General features: G+C 45.3%; 1 protein-coding gene across 1 annotated transcript in view; it reads right to left on the bottom strand.

The window, feature by feature from the left end:
• LRRC52 (leucine rich repeat containing 52) overlaps positions 1 to 22668 on the bottom strand; it is a 477692-nt gene extending 455024 nt beyond the window's left edge. Inside the window, exon 1 of the mRNA XM_073645237.1 lies at positions 22095 to 22668. Within this exon, the coding sequence (XP_073501338.1) occupies positions 22095 to 22668 (574 nt within the window). The remainder of the gene's footprint in view (positions 1 to 22094) is intronic.
• Between the last annotated feature and the right edge of the window lie 418 nt (positions 22669 to 23086).

The raw sequence follows: 23086 nt of genomic DNA, 5'->3' as shown, positions 1-23086 counted from the left end.
GTAGTGAGCGTGGAAGATACAGTCCTCCATTTAAAATAGGAAAGGCACCTGGCAAGGGACAGGGAATTAGACGTGATGGTGATGGTGCATGCAGAGGCCGAGGACAAGGCTGTGGGCAAGCTGAAATTGTGCCGCAACAAACACCCACATCTTCTCGCCCGACCTTCCTGTCCCAATTCCTAGGGGACCGCAGCACACCACTATTGAACCCAGAGCAGTGTCAAAAGGTTGTTGGTAGGATAGCGGAAAATGCTTCCAGTCATTTAGCCACCACCACCACCCTGTCTTCCACACAGTCAAGTCTCAGTAGCCATTAGTCTGGGCCGCATATTACTCACCCTGATCCTCCTTCCTCCAACCATGCCCAGTGCCCGGAGATAAATGATCCCACACTTGGACACTCTGAAGAGCTGTTCACTTTTCCATTTATAGATTCGGGCCTCTCGCCCGGTCCACTTGAAGCGGGGCAAGAGGAGATCGCGTGTAGCGATGCCCAAATATTTGAGCAGCCACGGTCACATGAAGGAGATGGTGGGAAAGTGTCACCAGAGGTGGACGATAATGAGACACAATTGCCAGAAAGTCAGGAGGAGGACCAGGGTGCGGAAGTGGAAGACGAGTAGAGGATGAAATAGTAACTAACCCAACCTGGCAGAAGGATTTGCAGAGCGAGGACAGCAGCACACAGGGGGAGGGAGGCAGAGCACCCCAACAGGCAGGAATAAGCAGAGAGAAGGCAGGCAACCGTGCCCCGTAACACCAACACGAAGGAAGTTGCCAATACAACCGTTAGGTCTTCCCGAGTTTGGTTGTTATTTAAAGACTCTACCTATAACCCCAAAAAGGCCATTTGCACCACCTGCCAGGCCAGCATCAGCAGGGGTGGCAAAACGACCAGCCTGACTACCACCAGCATGATCAGGCACATGGCAGTAAGGTACCTGACTTTGTGGGTCGAACCCCAGGGTCCAGGAACAGTGTCTGCAGGTGGCACCATTGCGTCTTCCGCTGTTGTGCATGCAAGCCAATCCCCTGTCCATGGTGCATGTGAAGATGCCTCCTGCCCTGCACCTGTCTTTGCGCACTCTCAAGTAGCAGCATCAGGAAGCACGTCAATGTCCTTGTCCCAGTGGAGCGTTCAGTTGTCCATACCCCAGTCCTTGGAACGCAAGCGCAAATATGCAGCCAACGCCCCACAGGCCACATTACTAAATTCTCATATTTCACAACTGCTTGCGCTCGAAATGTTGCCTTTTATGCTCGTGGAGACGGAAGCATTCCGCAACCTGATGGCAGCGGCCGTCCCTCGGTCCCAAGCCGCCACTATTTCTCCCGGTGTGCCGTCCCCGCATTACACAAGCACATGTCCCAAATCATTAGCCGTGCCCTCAACAACGCAGCTACTGGGAAAGTCCACCTAACCACGGACACGTGGATAAGTGCTTGTGGGCAGGGACTGTACATCTCACTGACGGCACACTGGGTTAACATAGTGGAAGCCGGGACCCATTCGGACCTTGGGACGAAACACGTCCTCCCGACGCCAAGGATTGTGGGCCCTAGGTCAATCAGGGTTGCCCCCACGGTCTACAGCTTCTGAACCTCATCCTTCTCAGCCTCCTCCTCCTCTTCAGCCTCCATCTCCGAAATGACCACATCAGTCACAAGCTGGAAGCACTGCAGCACTGCCTTGGACAAGCGGCAATAGGCTGTGTTGAAGCTAATATGCTTAGGTGACAAACCGCACAATGCTAAAGAGTTGTGGACAGCTCTGTAAGAGCAGGCAGATCTGTGGCTCACACTGCTGAACTTACAACCAGGCATGGTCGTTTGTGACAATGGCCGGAACATGGTGGCAGCTCTGAGGCAAGGCGAGCTCACACAAGTACCATGCCTAGCCCATGTGCTTAACCTCGTGGTTCAACGGTTTCTCAAATCCTACCCGGAGCTGCTGGATCTGCTTGTTAAAGTATGCCGCCTGTGTGCCCATTTTAGAATGTCAGCTACAACTTCCGCCGCCCTTACCGTGTTTCAGCAGCGTTTGCAGCTTCCGGCTCACAGACTGGTGTGTGATGTCCCCACGCGTTAGAACTCTACTCTGCAGATGTTGGGAAGGATTTGTAAGCAGAAGAGGGCAGTTGTTGAGTACAAGCATCAACAAGGTCGTCGGTATTTAGTTCAGACTCCACACATAAGACCTCAGGAGTGGACATGGTATACATGTCTGACATCCATCATTCAAAACTTTTATAACTCCGCAAAATGGTGTGCGGCGATAACGCCATAATTAGCATCACCATCCCGCTTCTCTGTCTTCTGAAATGCTCTCTGCTCACAATCAGAAAGGATGCATTGCAGGCGGAGCACGATGAGAAGGAGCAAGGAACCATACAGGGTGATTACACACAGCCCAGCCTCATCTAATCCCAATGTGGATTGGGTAACAATGAGGAAGAGGAGGAGGAGGAAGGACAGGAGCTAGTTTCATGCACTATAGACGGTACTACTGGCACAGCTGTCATACCGTCTGTTCAGCGTGGATGGCTAGAGGACAGAGAGGAGGAGGAGGAGAGCATGGTCAGTCATCCTCTTGGTGAGGACACGGAAGTCTTGCCTGTTAGTAGTCTGGCACGCATGGCTGAGTTTATGTTACACTGCCTTTCCCATGACCCTCTCGTTCTCAAAATTTTGGGTGACAGTCATTACTGGTTGGTGACATTTCTAGACCCACGCTACAAGGAGAACTTTCTATCTCTTATTCTTGAGGCGGACAGGTCTACAAAAATGGGGCTGTACCAGAAGGCCCTTGTCGCGGAACTATTAAAAAAATTCCCATCTAAAAACGCTGGCGGCAGAGGGCACACTTCATTGGACAACCAAGGAGTACAGGTGAGAGAGACACAACTTCAATCCAGCAGAGGCAGGGGAACACTGTCACAGTTCTGGGAGAGTTTTCTCAGCCCCTCCCATCGCACAGGCCCTGAGGCGTGGGGGACTCACACAAGGAGTGCAAAGTTTGGGAAGATGCTGAGAGAGTACCTTGCCAACCGTACCAATGTCCTCCGTGATTCCTCTGTGCCTTATAATTATTGGGTATCTAAGCTGGATACGTGGAATGAACTGGCTCTCTATGCCTTGGAGGTCTTGGCCTGCCCTGCCGCCAGCGTTTTATCAGAGCGGGTTTTTAGTGCCGCTGGTGGAATTATAACTGATAAGCGCATCCGCCTGTCAACTGAAAATGCCGACAGGCTGACTCATATTAAAATGAACAAGGGCTAGATTGGGCCAGACTTCTCAACACCACCGAATGATAGCAGAGTAACATAAACTCAAATCCAGTGTCTTTTTTTGGGAGGTGTATTCCCATGCACCTCTTCACACCCACACATGTGCAACACCTGCACAGGGAATTATCAGGGCAGCTACTGGTATACTGGAACTTACAAACACTAAGAAGAGCTTTGCAGCTGCTGTTAAACAGGGACCTACAGACATTAACCATTTTTCCCCTGAGCTGCAGTGGACTACAATTCCCAGGGACCCTTGTTTCAGTCAGATGACACAGCCTGGAAGGATAGAAGGAGAGAGAGTGGATTGGGTGAGGAGGGACTTGGGCGAGGGAGCTGGGCAGGAAGTGAAAGTGAAAGTTCAGAGAAAAAAGAGCGTGGCAGCTTGCTGTGAGGGACGGAGCGGTGTTAATCTGCATTCCTCTATGCTGCTGAGAGTGGTGGCCCCCTCTGAGATACCTGCACTGCTGGAGAGAGCGCAGTCTTTTCACCCTCTGAAGCAAGTTACATCAATGACTCGGAGAGTTCTACCAGCACTCCCACCGTATAAAGGCCTGAATCCTGCCATCCCTAGCTGGTGTACAGAGAACCATCCGACCGTTTGAGACACACAGTGAGTGCCCTTCTGAGACTTGTGGTTCTACCAGCGCTATTTACAGTGAGTACACTACAACCCAGACTATTGACATTAATATTCATCTAAGTGCACCAACGGTTCTCATTTGCACGACAACTTCCGCGGCAACTGGGCCCCAACATTTGGACTGAGTTAATACAAAAAGGGAAAACCTGCTACGTTATATTTGCAGGGTCGGAGTAGAAGTAGATTGTAATGTGTATATGACTTTTATAGAGCACTGTTACTTGTATTGTATGTTATTTCTTTAAATCCACCTCAATTCTGCTGCATAACAATAAACCTGTTAAACAGTTTTACTCCTGTTCCCTGTGAGTGTGTACTGAGCTGTGGCAGGGGCTTCCCGAATCAGCCCCTGGCAGAAGATAACAGTCCTTCTGCAGTCCCAGAGAGAGAGCTCCAATCAAGATTTGGGTGGAGGCACTGCGCCCTAGAGAGGTGAGACCCCCCCATAACACCCAGTGTACCGTGGTAGCCCTAAAGGGGTGTTACACATACAGTACAGACCAAAAGTTTGGACACACCTTCTCATTTAAAGATTTTTCTGTATTTTCATGACTTTGAAAATTGTATATTCACACTGAAGGCATCAAAACTATGAATTAACACATGTGGAATTATATACTTAACAAAAAAGTGTGAAACAACTGAAAATATGTCTTATATTCTAGGTTCTTCAAAGTAGCCACCTTTTGCTTTGATGACTGCTTTGCATACTCTTGGCATTCTCTTGATGAGCTTCAAGAGGTAGTCACCGGAAATGGTTTTCATTTCACAGGTGTGCCCTGTCAGGTTTAATAAGTGGGATTTCTTGCCTTATAAATGGGGTTGGGACCATCAGTTGTGTTGTGCAGAAGTCAGGTGGATACACAGCTGATAGTCCTACTAAATCGACTGTTAGAATTTGTATTATGGCAAGAAAAAAACAGCTAATTAAAGAAAAACGAGTGGCCATCATTACTTTAAGAAATGAAGGTCAGTCAGTCCGAAAAATTGGGCAAACTTTGAAAGTGTACCCAAGTGTAGTTGCAAAAACCATCAAGCGCTACAAAGAAACTGGCTCACATGAGGACCGCCCCAGGAAAGGAAGACCAAGAGTCACCTCTGCTTCTGAGGATAAGTTTATCCGGATCACCAGCCTCAGAAATCGTAGGTTAACAGCAGCTCAGATTAGAGACCAGGTCAATGCCACACAGAGTTCTAGCAGCAGACACATCTCTTCAATAGAGATGAGCGGTGTTCGACTAGAACTGTCCGCCAATCTCAAATTCGAGCTGTTTTGGGCGGTGTTCGAGTTGTTCGACGAACCCGAACGATTTGCAAAAAATTCGGCTGTTCGAGGTTATGTTCGATAACTGTTCGTGCACCAAAAGCGTGTCCTGCATGTCTGGTGCTATTTAGAGCACCAATCATGCAGGGATTGTCTGCCACTCACTGTAATGCCACAGCCATGGTGGTTGTGGCATTACAGTGATTGCCCAAATCGATGGGAACAGTGCCAACAGTGAAACATGAAAAGCCGGCAATTCAGCAGCGGCATACACCGGTACCCGACAATTTAGAACCGAAAGAATAGAGCTTCACACATAGATTAGATAGATATAAACATGTCAGCCACATATATACGAAGTACAGTGAAAGTGCTGCTTACTGTACTTGTCATTTAGCGTAAAGGATTTATCAAAAAAAATAATAGTGTTTTCATGCACCGTCTCTTTAAAAAAGCCGGCTGGCAATTCAGCAGCGGTACCCGACAATTTAGAATAGAAGGAATAGAGAATCACACATAGATTAGATAGATAGAAACATGTCAGTCACATATATATGAAGTACAGTGACAGTGTTGCTTACTGTACTTGTCATTTAGTGTAAAGGATTTATTAAAAAAAATAATAGTGTTTTCATGCACCGTCTCTTTAAAAAAGCCGGCCGGCAATTCAGCATCTGTACCCAACAATTTAGAATAGAAGGAATAGAGAATCACACATAGATTAGATAGATAGAAACATGTCAGTCACATATATATGAAGTACAGTGACAGTGTTGCTTACTGTACTTGTCATTTAGTGTAAAGGATTTATTAAAAAAAATAATAGTGTTTTCATGCACCGTCTCTTTAAGAAAGCCGGCCGGCAATTCAGCATCTGTACCCGACAATTTATAACAGACAGAATAGAGCTTCACACATAGATTAGATAGATAGAAACATGTCAGTCACATATATATGAAGTACAGTGATAGTGTTGGTTACTGTACTTGTCATTTAGTATTAAAATAAAGGATTTATTATTAAAAAAATTGGCGTGGGGTTCCCCTTAATTTTAGTCTCTAGCGGAGGTTAAGCAGACAGCTGGGGCAGATGTTTGAAGCCTGGGAAGGGGGTAATACCCACGGAGCTTCCCAGGCTACTAATATCAGCCCCCAGCTGAATACATAGCCTTTACTAGCTATTAAAATGGGGGACCCCCCCAAAAAAATGACGTGGGGTCCCCCCTAATTTAATAGCTAGCAAAGGCTAGGCAGACAGCTGGGGGCTGATATTAATAGCCCAGGAAGGGAGCCATGAATATTGGCCCCCTCCCAGGCTAGAAACACCAGCCGTCAGCCGCCCCAGAAATGGCACATTCATAGGATGCGCCAATTCTGGCACTTAGCCTCGCTCTTCCACGCTGCCCTGGTGCGGTGGCAGGGGGTAATAGGGTTGGGGTTGATGTCAGCTTATAATGCCAGCTGACATCAAGCCCAGGTTAGTAATGGAGAGGCATCTATAAGACACCCCCATTACTAACCCCATAGTCAAAGTTAAATAAAACACAAACACCCAGAATAAAGTCCTTTAATTGAAATAAAGACACAATCCTTTATTGTTCTAAATTAAACCATACTTACCGTCACGCCCATTCCAGCTGAAGCCAACGATCTCCTGCAATAAAAGAAAAATAATAAAGCAACCTCATCCTTACCTTTCCATGGTTCCCACGACAGCTTCAGCTCTGCTACATCGAGATGACAGGCTGGACCGCAGCAGAACGCTGCCATCCAGCCTGTCATCCCGCAGACACTGAGAAGCGCAGGCATGCTTGCGCTCTGCAGTGTCTGGCTGTGACGGCATCCAGATGAGCCGAGATCATGTCCAATGAACTCGGCGCACCTCATGCACGTCACTGACAGCGTGGGAGAATTCTCCTGCACTCAGCACTTCAGCGTGAGAATTCTCCCACGCTGTCAGTGACGTACATGAGGTCAGCTGAGTTCATTGGACATGAATGAGCTCACCTCATGCACTTCACTGACAGCGTGGGAGAATTCTCACGCTGAAGTGCTGAGTGCAGGAGAATTCTCCCACGCTGTCAGTGACGTGCATGAGGTGCGCCGAGTTCATTGGACATGAACTCGTCTCATCTTTATGCCGTCACAGCCAGACACTGCAGAGCGCAAGCATGCCTGCGCTTCCCAGTGTCTGCGGGATGACAGGCTGGATGGCAGCGTTCTGCTGCGGTCCAGCCTGTCATCTCGATGTAGCAGAGCTGAAGCTGTCGTGGGAACCATGGAAAGGTAAGGATGATGTTGCTTTATTATTTTTCTTTTATTGCAGGAGATCGTTGGCTTCAGCTGGAATGGGCGTGATGGTAAGTATGGTTTAATTTAGAACAATAAAGAATTGTGTCTTTATTTCAATTAAAGGACTTTATTCTGGGTGTTTGTGTTTTCTTTTAACTTTGACTATGGGGTTAGTAATGGGGGTGTCTTATAGACGCCTCTCCATTACTAACCTGGGCTTGATGTCAGCTGGCATTATAAGCTGACATCAACCCCAGCCCTATTACCCCCTGCCACCGCTACAGGGCAGCGTGGAAGAGCGAGGCTAAGTGCCAGAATTGGCGCATCCTATGAATGCGCCATTTCTGGGGCGGCTGACGGCTGGTGTTTCTAGCCTGGGAGGGGGCCAATATTCATGGCTCCCTTCCTGGGCTATTAATATCAGCCCCCAGCTGTCTGCCTAGCCTTTGCTAGCTATTAAATTAGGGGGGACCCCACGTCATTTTTTTGGGGGGGTCCCCCATTTTAATAGCTAGTAAAGGCTATGTATTCAGCTGGGGGCTCATATTAGTAGCCTGGGAAGCTCCGTGGGTATTACCCCCTTCCCAGGCTTCAAACATCTGCCCCAGCTGTCTGCTTAACCTCCGCTAGAGACTAAAATTAAGGGGAACCCCTCGCCAATTTTTTTAATAATAAATCCTTTATTTTAATACTAAATGACAAGTACAGTAACCAACACTGTCACTGTACTTCATATATATGTGACTGACATGTTTCTATCTATCTAATCTATGTGTGAAGCTCTATTCTGTCTGTTATAAATTGTCGGGTACAGATGCTGAATTGCCGGCCGGCTTTTTTAAAGAGACGGTGCATGAAAACACTATTATATTTTTTAATAAATCCTTTACACTAAATGACAAGTACAGTAAGCAACACTGTCACTGTACTTCATATATATGTGACTGACATGTTTCTATCTATCTAATCTATGTGTGAGGCTCTATTCCTTCTTGTCTAAATTGTCGGGTACCGGTGTATGCCGCTGCTGAATTGCCGGCCGGATTTTTTAAAGAAAGCGTCTTCTGAGCAGTTTGTCAGCTTTTGGACACCTTTGAAGGTGTTTTCTATGTGTTTCTATGTGTTTTTGTTTGCCTGCCATTGGTTTTAACGGTGTTCGACGGTGTTCTAAGGTGTTCAACGAACAGTTCGACGAACAGTTCCTCGAACATCCCGGTGTTCGACGAACCGAACCGAACCCGAACACTACGGGGGTGGCTCAACACTACTCTTCAACAACTATTAAGAGGAGACTTTGTGCAGCAGGCCTTAATGTAAAATAGCTGCTAGGAAACCACTGCTAAGGACAGGCAACAAGCGGAAGAGACTTGTTTGGGCTAAAGAACACAAGGACCAGTGGAAATCTGTGCTTTGGTCTGATGAGTCCAAATTTGAGATCTTTGGTTCCAACCAACGTGTCTTTGTGCGATGCAGAAAAGGTGAACTGAAGGACTGTACATGCCTGGTTCCCACCGTGAAGCATGGAGGAGGAGGTGTGATAGTGTGGGGGTGCTTTGCTGGTGACACTGTTGGGGATTTATTCAAAATTGAAGGCATACTGAACCAGCATGGCTACCACAGCATCTTGCAGTGGCTTGCTATTCCATCGGGTTTGCATTTAGTTGGACCATCATTTATTTTTCAACAGGACAATGACCCCATACACACCTCCAGGCTGTGTAAGGGCTATTTGACCAAGAAGGAGAGTGATGAGGTGCTACTCCAGATGACCTGGCCTGCACAGTCCCCAGACTTGAACCCAATCGAGATGGTTTGGGGTGAGCTAGACTGCAGAGTGAAGGCAAAAGGGCCAACAAGTGCTAAGCATCTCTGGGAACTTCTTCAAGATTGTTGGAAGACCATTTCTGGTGACTACCTCTTGAAGCTCACCAAGAGAATGCCAAGAGTGTGCAAAGCAGTCATCAAAGCAAAAGGTGGCTACTTTGAAGAACCTAGAATATAAGACATATTTTCAGTTGTTTCACACTTTTTTGTTAAGTATATAATTCCACATGTGTTAATTCATAGTTTTGATGCCTTCAGTGTGAATGTACAATTTTCATAGTCATGAAAATACAGAAAAAGCTTTAAATGAGAAGGTGTGTCCAAACTTTTGGTCTGTACTGTATATGCAGCTATTTTTTCTTTACAGATGAATTTGATACTCCCTCTTACTCTGCCAATTTAATATTTCTCATTCCTTAAAAGGGATTAGCTGATAGAGCTCACATTACGGTAAAATATTATATGTACACTATAAGGCCAGTTTCACATGTCCTTATATTTCTGGTACTGGAAAAAAAACAGTTCCAGAGATATCTGTGTCTACATGTGTGGCACACGTGTGGCAATGATGTGCCGCATCAGGATCACATGTACCGGTGCCTGGGAATCAGCGGTACAGTTGACGCTTTTCCCAATGCCGGGTGCTGAAGGCATCTGTAATCATTGTCTCCTGCTTGCACTGCGATAGGTACCAGCAGGGGACAATGTTGACAGTTGCATTCTGCTCCCATTGAGTCAAGGAAGTGTAAAAATAAGAATAAAATAAAAAAAAACTTATACTCATCTGTCCAGTATACTGTCCAATGCTGTAATCCATCTGACTGACAATTCTGCATCAGCATCTGCGATGGCTTGAAGCCACTGCACACGCTGAGGAGCAGAGGACAATGACCCGCTCCAATGAGTTGACACCTGACCTGCATTGAGCTCAGTGAGCGGTGTCCTGTCACTCAGTGAGCTCCGCATAGTCCTGGGACCCGTTCACTGGAGCGAGTTATTCTCTTCTGCTCCTCAGCGTGTGTAGACGCATCAAGCCACTACAGATGCTGATTAGAGATGAGCTATGTTCGACTCGAACTGTTCGCCAATCTCAAATTCGAGCTGTTTTGGGCGGTGTTCGAGCCTTTCGGCGAACACAAACGATTTGTAAAAAATTTGGCTGTTCGAGGTTATGTTCGATAACTGTTCGTGCACCAACATCATTACTGGATTTTTTTCTGAAAATTAATGTTAATACGCAGTTTGAGTGTACAGCGGGGCGGGGGGAGGGGCAGGGGATGGATCTCTGCAAGAATAATGAAGATCTCCATTTTTTTTCTCTTTCCCGCATTTACAGTGGGGAGGTGCAGTCTGTCAGCCTATCAGCAGCGCACACACGGAGCGAAGTGATTTTTTTCACACAAGCAAGGGCATGTGTCAATGGCAGTGTATGTCACATGTCCTTGCCCTATAAGACCCAGCCATTTTCCCCGTCACCACCATTTTCTCACTGCTGCAGCTGCGTGTTAGACGGGACCGCTGTTGCTGTGTGCGCTATACTTTGTTAATTTCAAGCCAATTTTCGCACAAATCTACAGATAGCTTGGGAGTAGGGAAGAGTTGTGATTGCAGTCCTTTTAAGGACTAAGTTACATCATTTCCTACGACTTTTATCAGGCAGGTCTGTGCTCTTAGATAGATAGGTTGGGAGTAAAGACTAATTGTAATTGCAGTCCTTTTCAGGGCTAGGTTACATCAGTTCCTATCACTTTTTGCCAGGCAGGTCTGTGCCAGTGCTGTGCAAGTTTTTTTTCACAGCATTTGGCTAAATCTAGCAAAGCAAATCCTTTTTGGCCTATTGCAGTGTGTGTTAGTCAGTGGAGTAGCCTATCTGTGTTGCAAGCTACACCACCTGTGTATAGAATACAAATTTTTTTACTGCACCTAGTGAAGTAAAACCTTTTGGGCATAGCATCATTCTATTAGTCAATCTATACTAACGTCCACCAGGTTGCAAATTCAATATAATTTTTTTCTGCATAGAGCTCTGAAAAAATATTTAGGCTTCTAGCAGTGTGTGGGACTTGTTCTATTAGTCCCATCTATACTGACCTCCATCAGGTTGCAAATTCAATATAATTTTTTTCTGCATTTAGCTCTGAAAAAATATTTCGGCTTCTAGCAGAGTGTGGGACTTGTTCTATTAGTCCATCTATACTGACCTCCATCAGGTTGCAAATTCAATATAATTTTTTTCTGCATCTAGCTCTGAAAAAATATTTTGGCTTCTAGCAGTGTGTGGGACTTGTTCTATTAGTCCATCTATACTAACCTCCATCAGGTTGCAAATTCAATATAATTTTTTTCTGCATCGAGCTCTGAAAAAATATTTCAGCTTCTACCAGTGTGTGGGACTTGTAATATTAGTCCATCTATACTGACCTCCATCAGGTTGCAAATTCAATATAATTTTTTTCTGCATCTAGCTCTGAAAAAATATTTCGGCTTCTAGCAGTGTGTGGGACTTGTTCTATTAGTCCATCTATACTGACCTCCATCAGGTTGCAAATTCAATATAATTTTTTTCTGCATCTAGCTCTGAAAAAATATTTCAGTTTGTAGCAGTGTGTGGGACTTGTTCTATTTGTCCATCTATACTAACCTCCATCAGGTTGCAAATTCAATATAATTTTTTCTGCATCTAGCTCTGAAAAAATATTTCAGCTTCTAGCAGTGTGTGGGACTTGTTCTATTAGTCCATCTATACTGACCTCCATCAGGTTGCAAATTCAATATAATTTTTTTCTGCATCTAGCTCTGAAAAAATATTTCAGTTTGTAGCAGTGTGTGGGACTTGTTCTATTAGTCCATCTATAATGACCTCCATCAGGTTGCAAATTCAATATAATTTTTTTCTGCATCGAGCTCTGAAAAAATATTTCAGCTTCTAGCAGTGTGTGGGACTTGTTCTATTAGTCCATCTATACTGACCTCCATCAGGTTGCAAATTCAATACAATTTTTTTCTGCATCGAGCTCTGAAAAAATATTTCAGCTTCAAGCAGTGTGTGGGACTTGTTCTATTAGTCCATCTATACTGACCTCCATCAGGTTGCAAATTCAATATAATTTTTTTCTGCATTGTGCTCTGAAAAAATATTTCAGCTTCTAGCAGTGTGTGGGACTTGTTCTATTAATCCATCTATACTGACCTCCATCAGGTTGCAAATTCAATATAATTTTTTCTGCATCTAGCTCTGAAAAAATATTTAGGCTTCTAGCAGTGTGTGGGACTTGTTCTATTAGTCCATCTATACTGACCTCCATCAGGTTGCAAATTCAATATAATTTTTTTCTGCATCGAGCTCTGAAAAAATATTTCAGCTTCTAGCAATGTGTGGGACTTGTTCTATTAGTCCATCTATACTGACCTCCATCAGGTTGCAAATTCAATATAATTTTTTTCAGCATCTAGCTCTGAAAAAATATTTAGGCTTCTAGCAGTGTGTGGGACTTGTTCTATTAGTCCATCTATACTGACCTCCATCAGGCTGCAAATTCAATATAATTTTTTTCTGCATCTAGCTCTGAAAAAATATTTCAGCTTGTAGCAGTGTGTGGGACTTGTTCTATTAGTCCATCTATACTAACCTCCATCAGGTTGCAAATTCAATATAATTTTTTTCTGCATCTAGCTCTGAAAAAATATTTAGGCTTCTAGCTGTGTGTGGGACTTGTTCTATTAGTCCATCTATACTAACCTCCATCAGGTTGCAAATTCAATATAATTTTTTTCTGCATCTAGCTCTGAAAAAATATTTAGGCTTCTAGCAGTGTGTGGGACTTGTTCTATTAGTCCATCTATACTGACCTCCATCAGGTTGCAAATTCAATATATTTTTTTTCTGCATCTAGCTCTGAAAAAATATTTCAGCTTGTAGCAGTGTGTGGGACTTGTTCTATTAGTCCATCTATACTGACCTCCATCAGGTTGCAAATTCAATATAATTTTTTTCTGCATCTAGCTCTATAAAAAATATTTCAGTTTGTAGCAGTGTGTGGGACTTGTTCTATTTGTCCATCTATACTAACCTCCATCAGGTTGCAAATTCAATATAATTTTTTTCTGCATCGAGCTCTGAAAAAATATTTCAGCTTCTAGCAGTGTGTGGGACTTGTTCTATTAGTCCATCTATACTGACCTCCATCAGGTTGCAAATTCAATGCAATTTTTTTCTGCATCGAGCTCTGAAAAAATATTTCAGCTTCAAGCAGTGTGTGGGACTTGTTCTATTAGTCCATCTATACTGACCTCCATCAGGTTGCAAAATCAATATAATTTTTTTCTGAATCTAGCAATATTTAGGCTTCTAGCAGTGTGTGGTACTCATTGCATCTAGCCTGGAAAATAATTTTTCTTCCAATAGTGGTAGCAATAGAAATATGGGAGCGCGACTGGCTAACAATAATATACGCTTCATAACAAAAAACAACAGCCTAGCGGACTGCATTAATAAGATGGCATCATTGTCTCTCCCAGTGCTAGGCCTACTAAGCCGGCTAGCATTCCTGTGCCTAAAACACAATGTATGGGTCCGCGCTAGCCACGATGCTGAGGGGTCTAAAGCTGCTGCTAACGCTTTATCACAATTCAATTGGCAGATTTTCACAGAGCTCTTCCCCAACGCCCACCCATCGGGCAACAGTTGCCCACCCTCCCTATGGGATCTAGTGGCGAATAGTTGATGCCATTAATCAGAGCGTCAGTTGCCCCGTTGATGTGGCAAGCATACGGTAAGGCATGAGAAGAGTGGACTCGACTAGTAGCAGGCAGACGGGTTGACCAATGTGAACAAGCCAGATCACAAGTCACCATAGAATTTCTCCACCAGCTAATGATGAGGGGCATATCAGGGGCGTCAGCGCAGCGATGTCTGACCGGAGTAGCATTTCACTTCCAACTACTGAATTGGGGAGATGTGACAAAGATTCATCATCAGACAATCCATAAAAGGGTGGAAAAGGGGTCAGCCAAGTCAGGAGTGTAGACGTCCCGTCCCGTGTCACTAAAACTGATTTCTCACATCATATCCCTAACACCATTAACATGACACTCACAATTTGAAGCAACACTACTGTCTACTGCATTTGCGATCGCCTTCTTCGGGGCGCTATGCATAAGCGAATTAGTCCCTCAATCCAAAATTTAGAAGCGACAGAGGCGTGTAGTGATACGACACCGACAACTGGAAGGAGATAAAGCAGACCTCATACGGCCTGACGGTGTTCACTTAATGGATATTGGACTGGACATATTCCTGTCAGGACTCCAGGACGGAGTGGAACAAGTGTTAAGAGTGATGGGTGGGGGTCAGAGTCCTCCATGGCCTGAAAATAGAAAGGACATGTTGGAGAGTTACACTTGTTGGCCAACTTGCCGGAGTGGAGACCCAGGGCATGCTGCAACAAGCTAAATTATTTTAGAAATAAAATGCCTTTCTAATGGAATGAGTATAAAGAGTTAATAAAGCTGTGACCGATCCTCACCCATCCAGTTGTAAGAGTTACATTATTGTATTGTCAAGGAAAGGGGGGTGGTAGGGGGGCTGAGCGTCTGGGTTTGGTTGGGGGTCCCCACAGTCTGCCTAGGCTAGATGCAGTTAAAAATTCTTATTAGATACACAGGCGGTGCAGCTTGCTTCGCAGCTGGGCTACTACGCCCAAAGTATTGCCTAGGCTAGATGCAGTTAAAAATTCTACGCTGACTAGCAGACACTGAAGCTTTGGAGCAGACCTCTGAGTAAACAGCTCTTCAGACTCAACCATCTGTGTTACCCAAAGCCATAGTGTATGTAGTTTCTTACAGTTATAAGGGGGGGAGCGACCCAACCCACCTGAAATTGACGATGCCAACGTCACGTAAGACACAGCAAGGGGACTCCAAAAAGAGTCTCCATTTTTTCCTAAAATTGTGGCACAGACACCACTTAACCCTAGAACGCATACCTGGGGCCCCGCAGGCCCGTCCTGTTAATTGTTTACTATTTTCTGCAAGATTACTTTAGTTAGAATTTTGAAACTCTAGGTATTCTTCATGTATATAGTTGTTTGTTATTTGACTTTGAGTTAATCCATGTTATTTGCACACGGGCCTAAAAGGCCCCAGGTATGTGAAAGTGTAGATTTTTATGGTCATGCGTTCTAGGGTTAAGTGGCATCAATTGCCCCACAGTTGCTTAAAATGGTTGGTGAGGTGATTTTACCAAATCCTCAAGATTTTAGTCTCCCCAGGATGACACAGGGGTAGAAAAGTCCTTGCGAATCCATGATTTGTTCATCTTTATGAACGTGAGTCTGTCTATATTCTCAGTGGACAGCCGCGTGCACTTTTCTGTCAGCACACCACAAGCAGCGCTGAACACACGTTCAGAGAGAACGCTGGCTGCAGGGCATGACAAGATCTCCAAGGCGTGAGTGGCGAGCTCCGGCCATTTTTCCAGATTGGAATCCCAAAATGAGCAAGGGTCCAGTGACACAGTCATGGCTTCGATGTTCACTTGGAGATACTCCTGTACAATCCTCTCTAGGCGTTGACTATGTGTCAGACTTCTTGTCTCCTGTGGCCTTGCAAAGGATGGTCTAAAAAAGTGGTGAAACGATTCCACAAAATTGCTGTTACCAGCAGATACTGTGTTACTGTTACGGTTTGAGTGATGAAGACTCGACAGTCCCACGGTTTGCAAGTTAGAACTGTGAGATTCACTACGTGCACCACTGGTGTTTTGTGGAAAAGCACATGTAAGATTCTGCAACAGCGTCTGCAGATACTCCTGCATGCGTTAATCCCTTTCTATGGCAGGAATTATTTCTGCAAATTTTTCTTTTGTACCGGGGATCTAAGAGTGTGGCAACCCAGTAGTCGGGATACTTCGAATTCTGACAATCCGAGGGTCATGTTGCAGGTAGTGCAGCAAGAAGACACTCATGTGTCTTGCGCATCCAGGAGGACCAAGTCATTGTTGTGTTGAGGTAAGAATCATGCTTCCTTCCTCTGCCCTCTCCCCCCAACCTCGCACAACAGAAATGTGATCAAGGTCTCCCTCATCTGATGAGTCTTACATGCCCATCGCCAGTTCGTCCTCCACTTCTTCCTCGGCTCCTGCACCTTCCTCAACAGTTTGGCTGCTACCATGCGCCCTGGTTAATCCCTCTCCCCCACCCTCCCATGCCTGCCGCCTTAGTGCTGCCGACCATCTGGACCTTGGAGATGTTATCCCTTCCGCATACGACTCCTCCTCTACTTCCTCCACCTCCTCTTGTCCCACCACCTGACTCTGAATACTGTTTAACGTGTGCTCCAGCATGTAAATCACCAGAATAGACTTGCTGATAATGGCATCGTCGTCAGCACTAAACATCTTCGTCGCCATTTCAAAACTGTGCAGAAGGGTGTGTGGTGCCCCTGAGGGTTCAGTCGCCACAAAGTTACTGCATCTCACCCAGAGGTGTGGTATCCAAGTGTCTGTGGTGAAATGCACCCTGTCACACACAGAGTTTCTCAAAGAAACGGTGATGTTGTGTGCGACATGCTGGTGGAGCGCAGGCACACCTTTCTTTGAGAAGTAGTGCCGAATGGGCATCTGGTACTGGGGCACTGCGACGGACATAAGGTATCGAAAATCCTCTGTGTCCACCAGGCAGAAAGGCAGCATTTCTGTAGCCAAGAGCTTGCAGATGGTGAAATTCAACCTCTTAGCTTTGTCATGGCTAGGAGGAAATGGTCTTTTACTTGTCCACATCTGAGGGACCGAGGGCTGGCTGTTGTGCTTAGACGGGGTTGAGTAGGGTGTCCCCGGCAAACTGCCGGTCTGTGAGGAAGATGCAGGTGGACATGTTAGGTTGCCTTGATCCAAAGGTGGTGCTCTCGATGTCAGAGAGCGCTCAACACCAGCAGGTGTTTCCACTTCCAAATGAACTCATGACCTGCCAATCAAACTGGCTGTTGCGGGTAAAGAGGTGGCAGGTCTGCGTCCAAAAACATGTGTGACTGCTGTCCCCCCAGTCACAGAGGATGAAGAGGCCGCGGATGCACAAGATGTGGCAGACGGTGGTTGGCCTGGCCCGCTAGGCCGCATTGTAGCAAGGGTGAGCTTCCCACTGCAACTTATGCTTCATATCCATGTGACGGTTCATGCATGAAGTACTCAAACTATGGATTTTTTGGCCTCTACTTAGCTTTTGGTGACAAATATTACAGATAACACGAGTTGGGTCATCCTTATCGATCTGAAAAAAATGCCCAGGCTATGCAAGGCTTAGAGCCCATGAGACCTGAAGAGCCACTACGACTTGTGGTCAGAGGCAGAGTTGTGGTTGAGGATGCAGTTGTTGACGTGCTTCCAGTACTCCGTCTCTGTCCAGGAAGGCGCAACCTAACCTCATCGTCAATAGCATCTGTGACGCCCTGCTGCGCTTGGTATCACAGATCCTAGAAGAGTGCATTGATGGAATCCTCCACAAGAGGCCCCCATAAACATTCACACATCTCCACCTTCCACCTCAGACCAGCAGAGGGAGCCTGTTAGGGATATAAATAGAGAAGGTGGAGCTAGGCAGTTCAGTTCCTCTGAAGAGTTCCTGCAGTAGAGAAGCCTAAGAGAGGTCAGTCTGCAGTGGAGCTCAGTCTAGTCTAGAAAACTCAGTTAATAGTTCAGCAGTGGAGCACGAGGCTACTGCTAGCTAGATTCAGGGAGCCCAGTTACAGCTTAAGGTGTGCCGGCGCCATAAGATCGGTGAAGCACGGCAAGCTGCCGTTAGTGTGTATAGCCTAGTGAGGGCCCGAGTAGGCCGAAGGCGAGTGGTGAGTTAGTACATAAGGAGCAAAGGAGCTTAACCAGCTCACCCCGAAGCATTTACCGGACACCGGATGCGAGCTTACCAGGATCTCTATGACCCAGTAAGGCATAACCGGAATCCCTGGAGAACTACAAACCCCAGGATCGCTAAGGTGCTGATACGTAACAGAGCCAGGAGACGCTTAGGCCCCGCATACTGGGAGCGTGAACTCCAAGACAAGGCCCTACCATAAGGTCAGCCAGCGCAGGACAGAGACAAAGTTAGGCCTAGCTCCAGACAGGTCAGAAACTTACTACGCAGAGGCAAGAAACAGGAGGCCCTACACCCGCTCATTGGGGAGGATCCTGTTATGCACCCTTCACCCTACAGTGCTCCGGGATGTGCCTGAATTTCCACCAGTAAAAGGTACTGAAGTAACTACCGTGTCCATTCTCGTTCATGCTCTGACCCAACAGGGTCTCGTCTGTCCTGCATTCCCCCTGCATATGCTTTTCTGAGGCCTAGCTCCACCTGTGGGGAGCTATACCATCGAGCTGCCTTATCACCGGCCTCAGTGGACTGCTGCAGCGCTGGTGCTTCTCACCAGATACCACAGGTGGCGTCATGAACTCTTATAAAATTAACAATTATCCACCCTTTTAAAGAGTGACCCCAGGGTACGGGCCCGGGAGCCGACCACCGCGACATCCCCAAGGCCAGGCAAAGGCCCGGGTACCGAGTCATCCCCATCCCCTTGGCTAGTCACATCCTCCTCCACCTCCTCTGCTGACCTCATCGACTGGCTGACTGTGGGTTGACAGTAAGTGGGATCTCCAACCTCGTCATCATCACCCTGTGTGTTCTCACACCCGTCGTCCTCAGAGCTAACCTCTGCCTGCCCTGACCGAAAACTCAAGTTGTCGCTCCAATCAGGTATTTGAGTCTCATCATCGTCTTCATCATTGTCTCCACCAACAGGAGTTACAGTTTGGGAATGAGGGTCTACATTATGCTCAGAACCTTCTTCATCTGGTCCTGGATCCGACTTATAAAGATTCTGGGCATCAGTGCAGATAATTTCCTCGTCTGGATTAACAGAAGCTCTGGAGCAGACCTCCGTTTCCCAGGCTATAGTATGAGTAAACAGCTGTGCAGACTCAACCATCTGTGTTACCCCATACTCAGACGGGCAGCTGGAGACTTGGGAGCTGTGAGGAAGCAAGTGCGATTGGGGTGACACCTCTGAGGACTGGAGTATTTGTGATGTTGAAGTTGAGGTGGAGGAGAGCCCACTTGAAGGAGCACTTGATGTCCGTTGAAGCACCTGCTGATTTTGTGCCTCATCTGGAATTTGTAGCAATGGGCGTGTCTGTAAGAAAGGGATCGTATCATATTTTCCACAAAAAGAAGTAGACATCTTAGTTTGGCTGGAAGATGGTCTTTCTTCTGCAGATGCTACTCCCCCCCACCGCGGGGGGGCTCGACCCACCAGCGGACAGGCACCAGTATTGGGCGAGGGGGGCTGGCCGTCAGGGTCCACCGCGGCTCTGGCACAAACCCGGCGACACGGAGGTCGCACAGGCAGGAACGGACTTGTCGTGTTGGCTTCGCGCTTTTTTGGTTTTAGAAGGGCATGACATGCCTATATCTGTGTCTCCCACTCCTTTTACTCCTCCACCTCTTTTCTTTTCGTATGACTATATGTACTTGTCACTTTTCCATGTGTTAGTTGTGTCTTCTGAGCAGTTTGTCAGCTTTTGGACACCTTTGAAGGTGTTTTCTATGTGTTTCTATGTGGTTTTGTTTGCCTGCCATTGGTTTTAACGGTGTTTGAAGGTGTTCGTCGAACTGCTCGACGAACAGTTCGGTGAACATATGGGTGTTCGACGAACCGAACCGAACTCGAACACTACGGGGGTGGCTCAACACTAATGCTGATGCAGAATTGTCGGCTAGCTGGATAACAGCTTGGGACAGTACATTGGACAGGTGAGTATAAGTTTTTTTTTATTATTATTATTTTTACATTTGCTGGACACAGTGGCAGCAGAATACAACTGTCAACATTGTCCCTTACTGGCACCGATCGCATCACAAGCAGGGGACAATGCTGACAGATGCCTTCAGCACCTGGCGCCTGGGAACAGTGAGAACTAATGATTCTCAGGCACAGGTATGTGTCACACGGATGACACACAGATGTCATCTGTGTGTCATCAATGTGGAACATGTGTAAAAGACGGACATGTCAGAGTGTTTTGCCCATGGACACACGGTCCGTGGAAACACACTGACGTGCTCAGAACCATTCATTGGAATGGGTCTACATGTGTAATTGTCTCCGGTACGTGTGGAAACTGACACCACACATACCGGAGACACTGACATGTGAAAGAGGCCTTATGACCCTTTAATACAATCCTTTAAATTATAAATTTTCACTTCAAAATGATTGCATTTACAAGCGGCAGATTCACTAAAACTGTATAAATTTAAGACAGTGAAAATCCAGACTAAACAAAATGAGCCACATTTACTAAAGAAGTAGATGCTGCTTGATAAATTTAGTGCATAGCTAAGCTCACTGGTCTAAGTTTCATCAGAAAATTGCACCAGAAAATTTATGGAAAGATCTTGGTGCGCAAAGCTGCATGTTCAATCATGCCCTTTCTTATTAAATCTCATTGAGCAAGCCAGAAAAGTGTTGGAAACACACAATAAATGTGGTGCAAGGCGAGAATGACAGTTTTTTATATTTTTTTAGCACAAATTAAGCCAAAGTTCAAGCACTACTGAATGAAGCGCATTCAATACAGTACTGCTGATTCAGAAAAGGACAAAACAATTACTAGATTGTAGAACCCAAGATTACCACCTCCAAAAAATACAGTAACAATAATTCACTGTTATCAACCCAACTCTAGCAATCTAGTACACAGGATTAGAAGCCGTAGCATTTCATTTAGATTATTAAAAGAGTACAGTTTGCTGTAAATAGTAGATACATGCTGCAGAACAATGGCACCATTGCTTAGCCCAGAAAGTTTACCATAATATTTACTTAGTTTCAAAAGCACGATTCAAGTGATAACTTCATAGTAAGCAATTTCTTATAAAAATAATTCCCTATAATAGTAAAGTAGCTCCGAATGTCAGCTCAGCATTACTTGGAAATGTGTTATACTTTTGAGATGTCTTTGGCTAAATAAATTGTAAAAGGGAGTTGTATACCTTGGATTTTTCTGTCATTACAATAGAGCTATAAACTGATCTTGAATTTTTTTGCTACTCAAGCGTTGAGCTAAACTTTAAAGATTACCTTACCAACCACTTATTTACAGTGGGGTAAAGTTATTACATTTAAGAATAACATATAATATATTCTTTAAATTATTTTTAATGTCAAAGTGAACCTGATAGCTGATTCATGTTGCGTGAACCAGTCACTAGGAATAAGACACTGGCTCTATCATATCAGCCAGGTATGTTTTATTCTAAAAAACACTGGTATTTCAAAGAAAACATACATTTAAAAGTTGATCGGTGACCAACCTTTGCGGGTCCAAGTCCAAGAACCAATCTTGTATTAGTATTCGGCATCTTCACCTTGTCTCTCTCTCCGCTTGAGTCACAGGTCTAATACTACATGTTTGTATAGGAAGAGACCTATCTCTCAAGGGGTGAGGTGCTGTGTGAAGTCACATGGGAACAGACTCTTGAAGTAGCCATCCAAGCAGGATGACATGTAATGTATGTTTTCTCTTAATCCATAAAGTCTTTCAAAATAAAATATACAAGACTGAAATCATGGAGTCGGACACTGATTCATGCAGTTTGTAGCTCAGGCAGCATGACTTAGATGTCAGGTTCCCTTTACCATGAAAATGCATTATACAGATATGTTTATATATAAATCGGAGAACTGCAAACATTTCTTTGGCACAGTTGTCTCTTTACCTTACTCTGGCTCACCTGTGAAGTAAATATCACTCTCTGTGACCCACTTAAGGAAGTCTTTCATAGGACAATAGCAGTCCCAGGGGTTGGAGCTGAGGCCTAATGTTCGCAGACTAGGTAGTTCACTAACTGTCGTGACATCTAAGTAAGTCAGTGCTGTTCGACTGAGATCCAACTCACGAAGTCCTGTGTTGTTGGCAAAGGCATCCTTTTGAATCTCCTCCAAGTTGGGGTTGTCTGAAAGCTTTAAGACTACCAGACTTATCAACAGATAGAAAGTGCTGCTTGTAATTTTGGAAATGTTGTTGTGACTTAGGTCCAGATAAACCAATTGCACAGCAATGAAGGTGGCTTCCAAAGAGTCTCCTAAAAAATTGTGGCTACAATCCAAGTACACCAAGTCAATTAACAGGTTAAGATCCATTGATGGAAGGTAGGTCAGATTGTTATGAGTTAAGATCAGCTGTCTGGTATCCATTGGGATGCCAGAAGGAAATTCTTCAAGTTGTCTATCAGTGCAGTTCACTAAAAGATGTTCACAGCTGCATTCCCTTGGACAACATAGGCCACTCTCTAATATAGAGACCATCGTAATAAAAAAAAGAAATTTCTGTCCTGCACACTGTAACATCTGAATATGACTTTTTTTCTCATCCACGAAAATGATTTGTCCAGCAGATTTTCTCCTCCAAGATAAGAAGTGGAACAGAATCATAACTATCTGATCAAGGACTGGCCCTGCTAACACAGTCCCCTATCATGGCAATTAAAAGTAAGGCTGGAGTCATGTCCAGTATCATGCCCGCCTCTCTTACCATGTGTATTGATGTCTATTGTAACTATTCTCTGTTCTCTTATTCAGAGTGTCACGTTGCTCTCATTCTTGAGGTCTCATTGACAGCCTATTTTCACTGTCTGGCTGTGAAAGTGCTGCTGCTACCACAAAGCCTCTTTGAACTTGAAAGTGAAGCAGTTAAATAGCTGGCTCGGACAAGAAGAGGACACAT

This window comes from Phyllobates terribilis, unplaced genomic scaffold (assembly GCF_046119375.1).
Source record: "Phyllobates terribilis strain yellow unplaced genomic scaffold, ASM4611937v1 Scaffold_8__6_contigs__length_399053987, whole genome shotgun sequence".
NCBI lineage: Eukaryota > Metazoa > Chordata > Amphibia > Anura > Dendrobatidae > Phyllobates > Phyllobates terribilis.
Note: the sequence above shows the minus strand (reverse complement) of the source record. Positions and strands in the feature narration are given on the sequence as shown.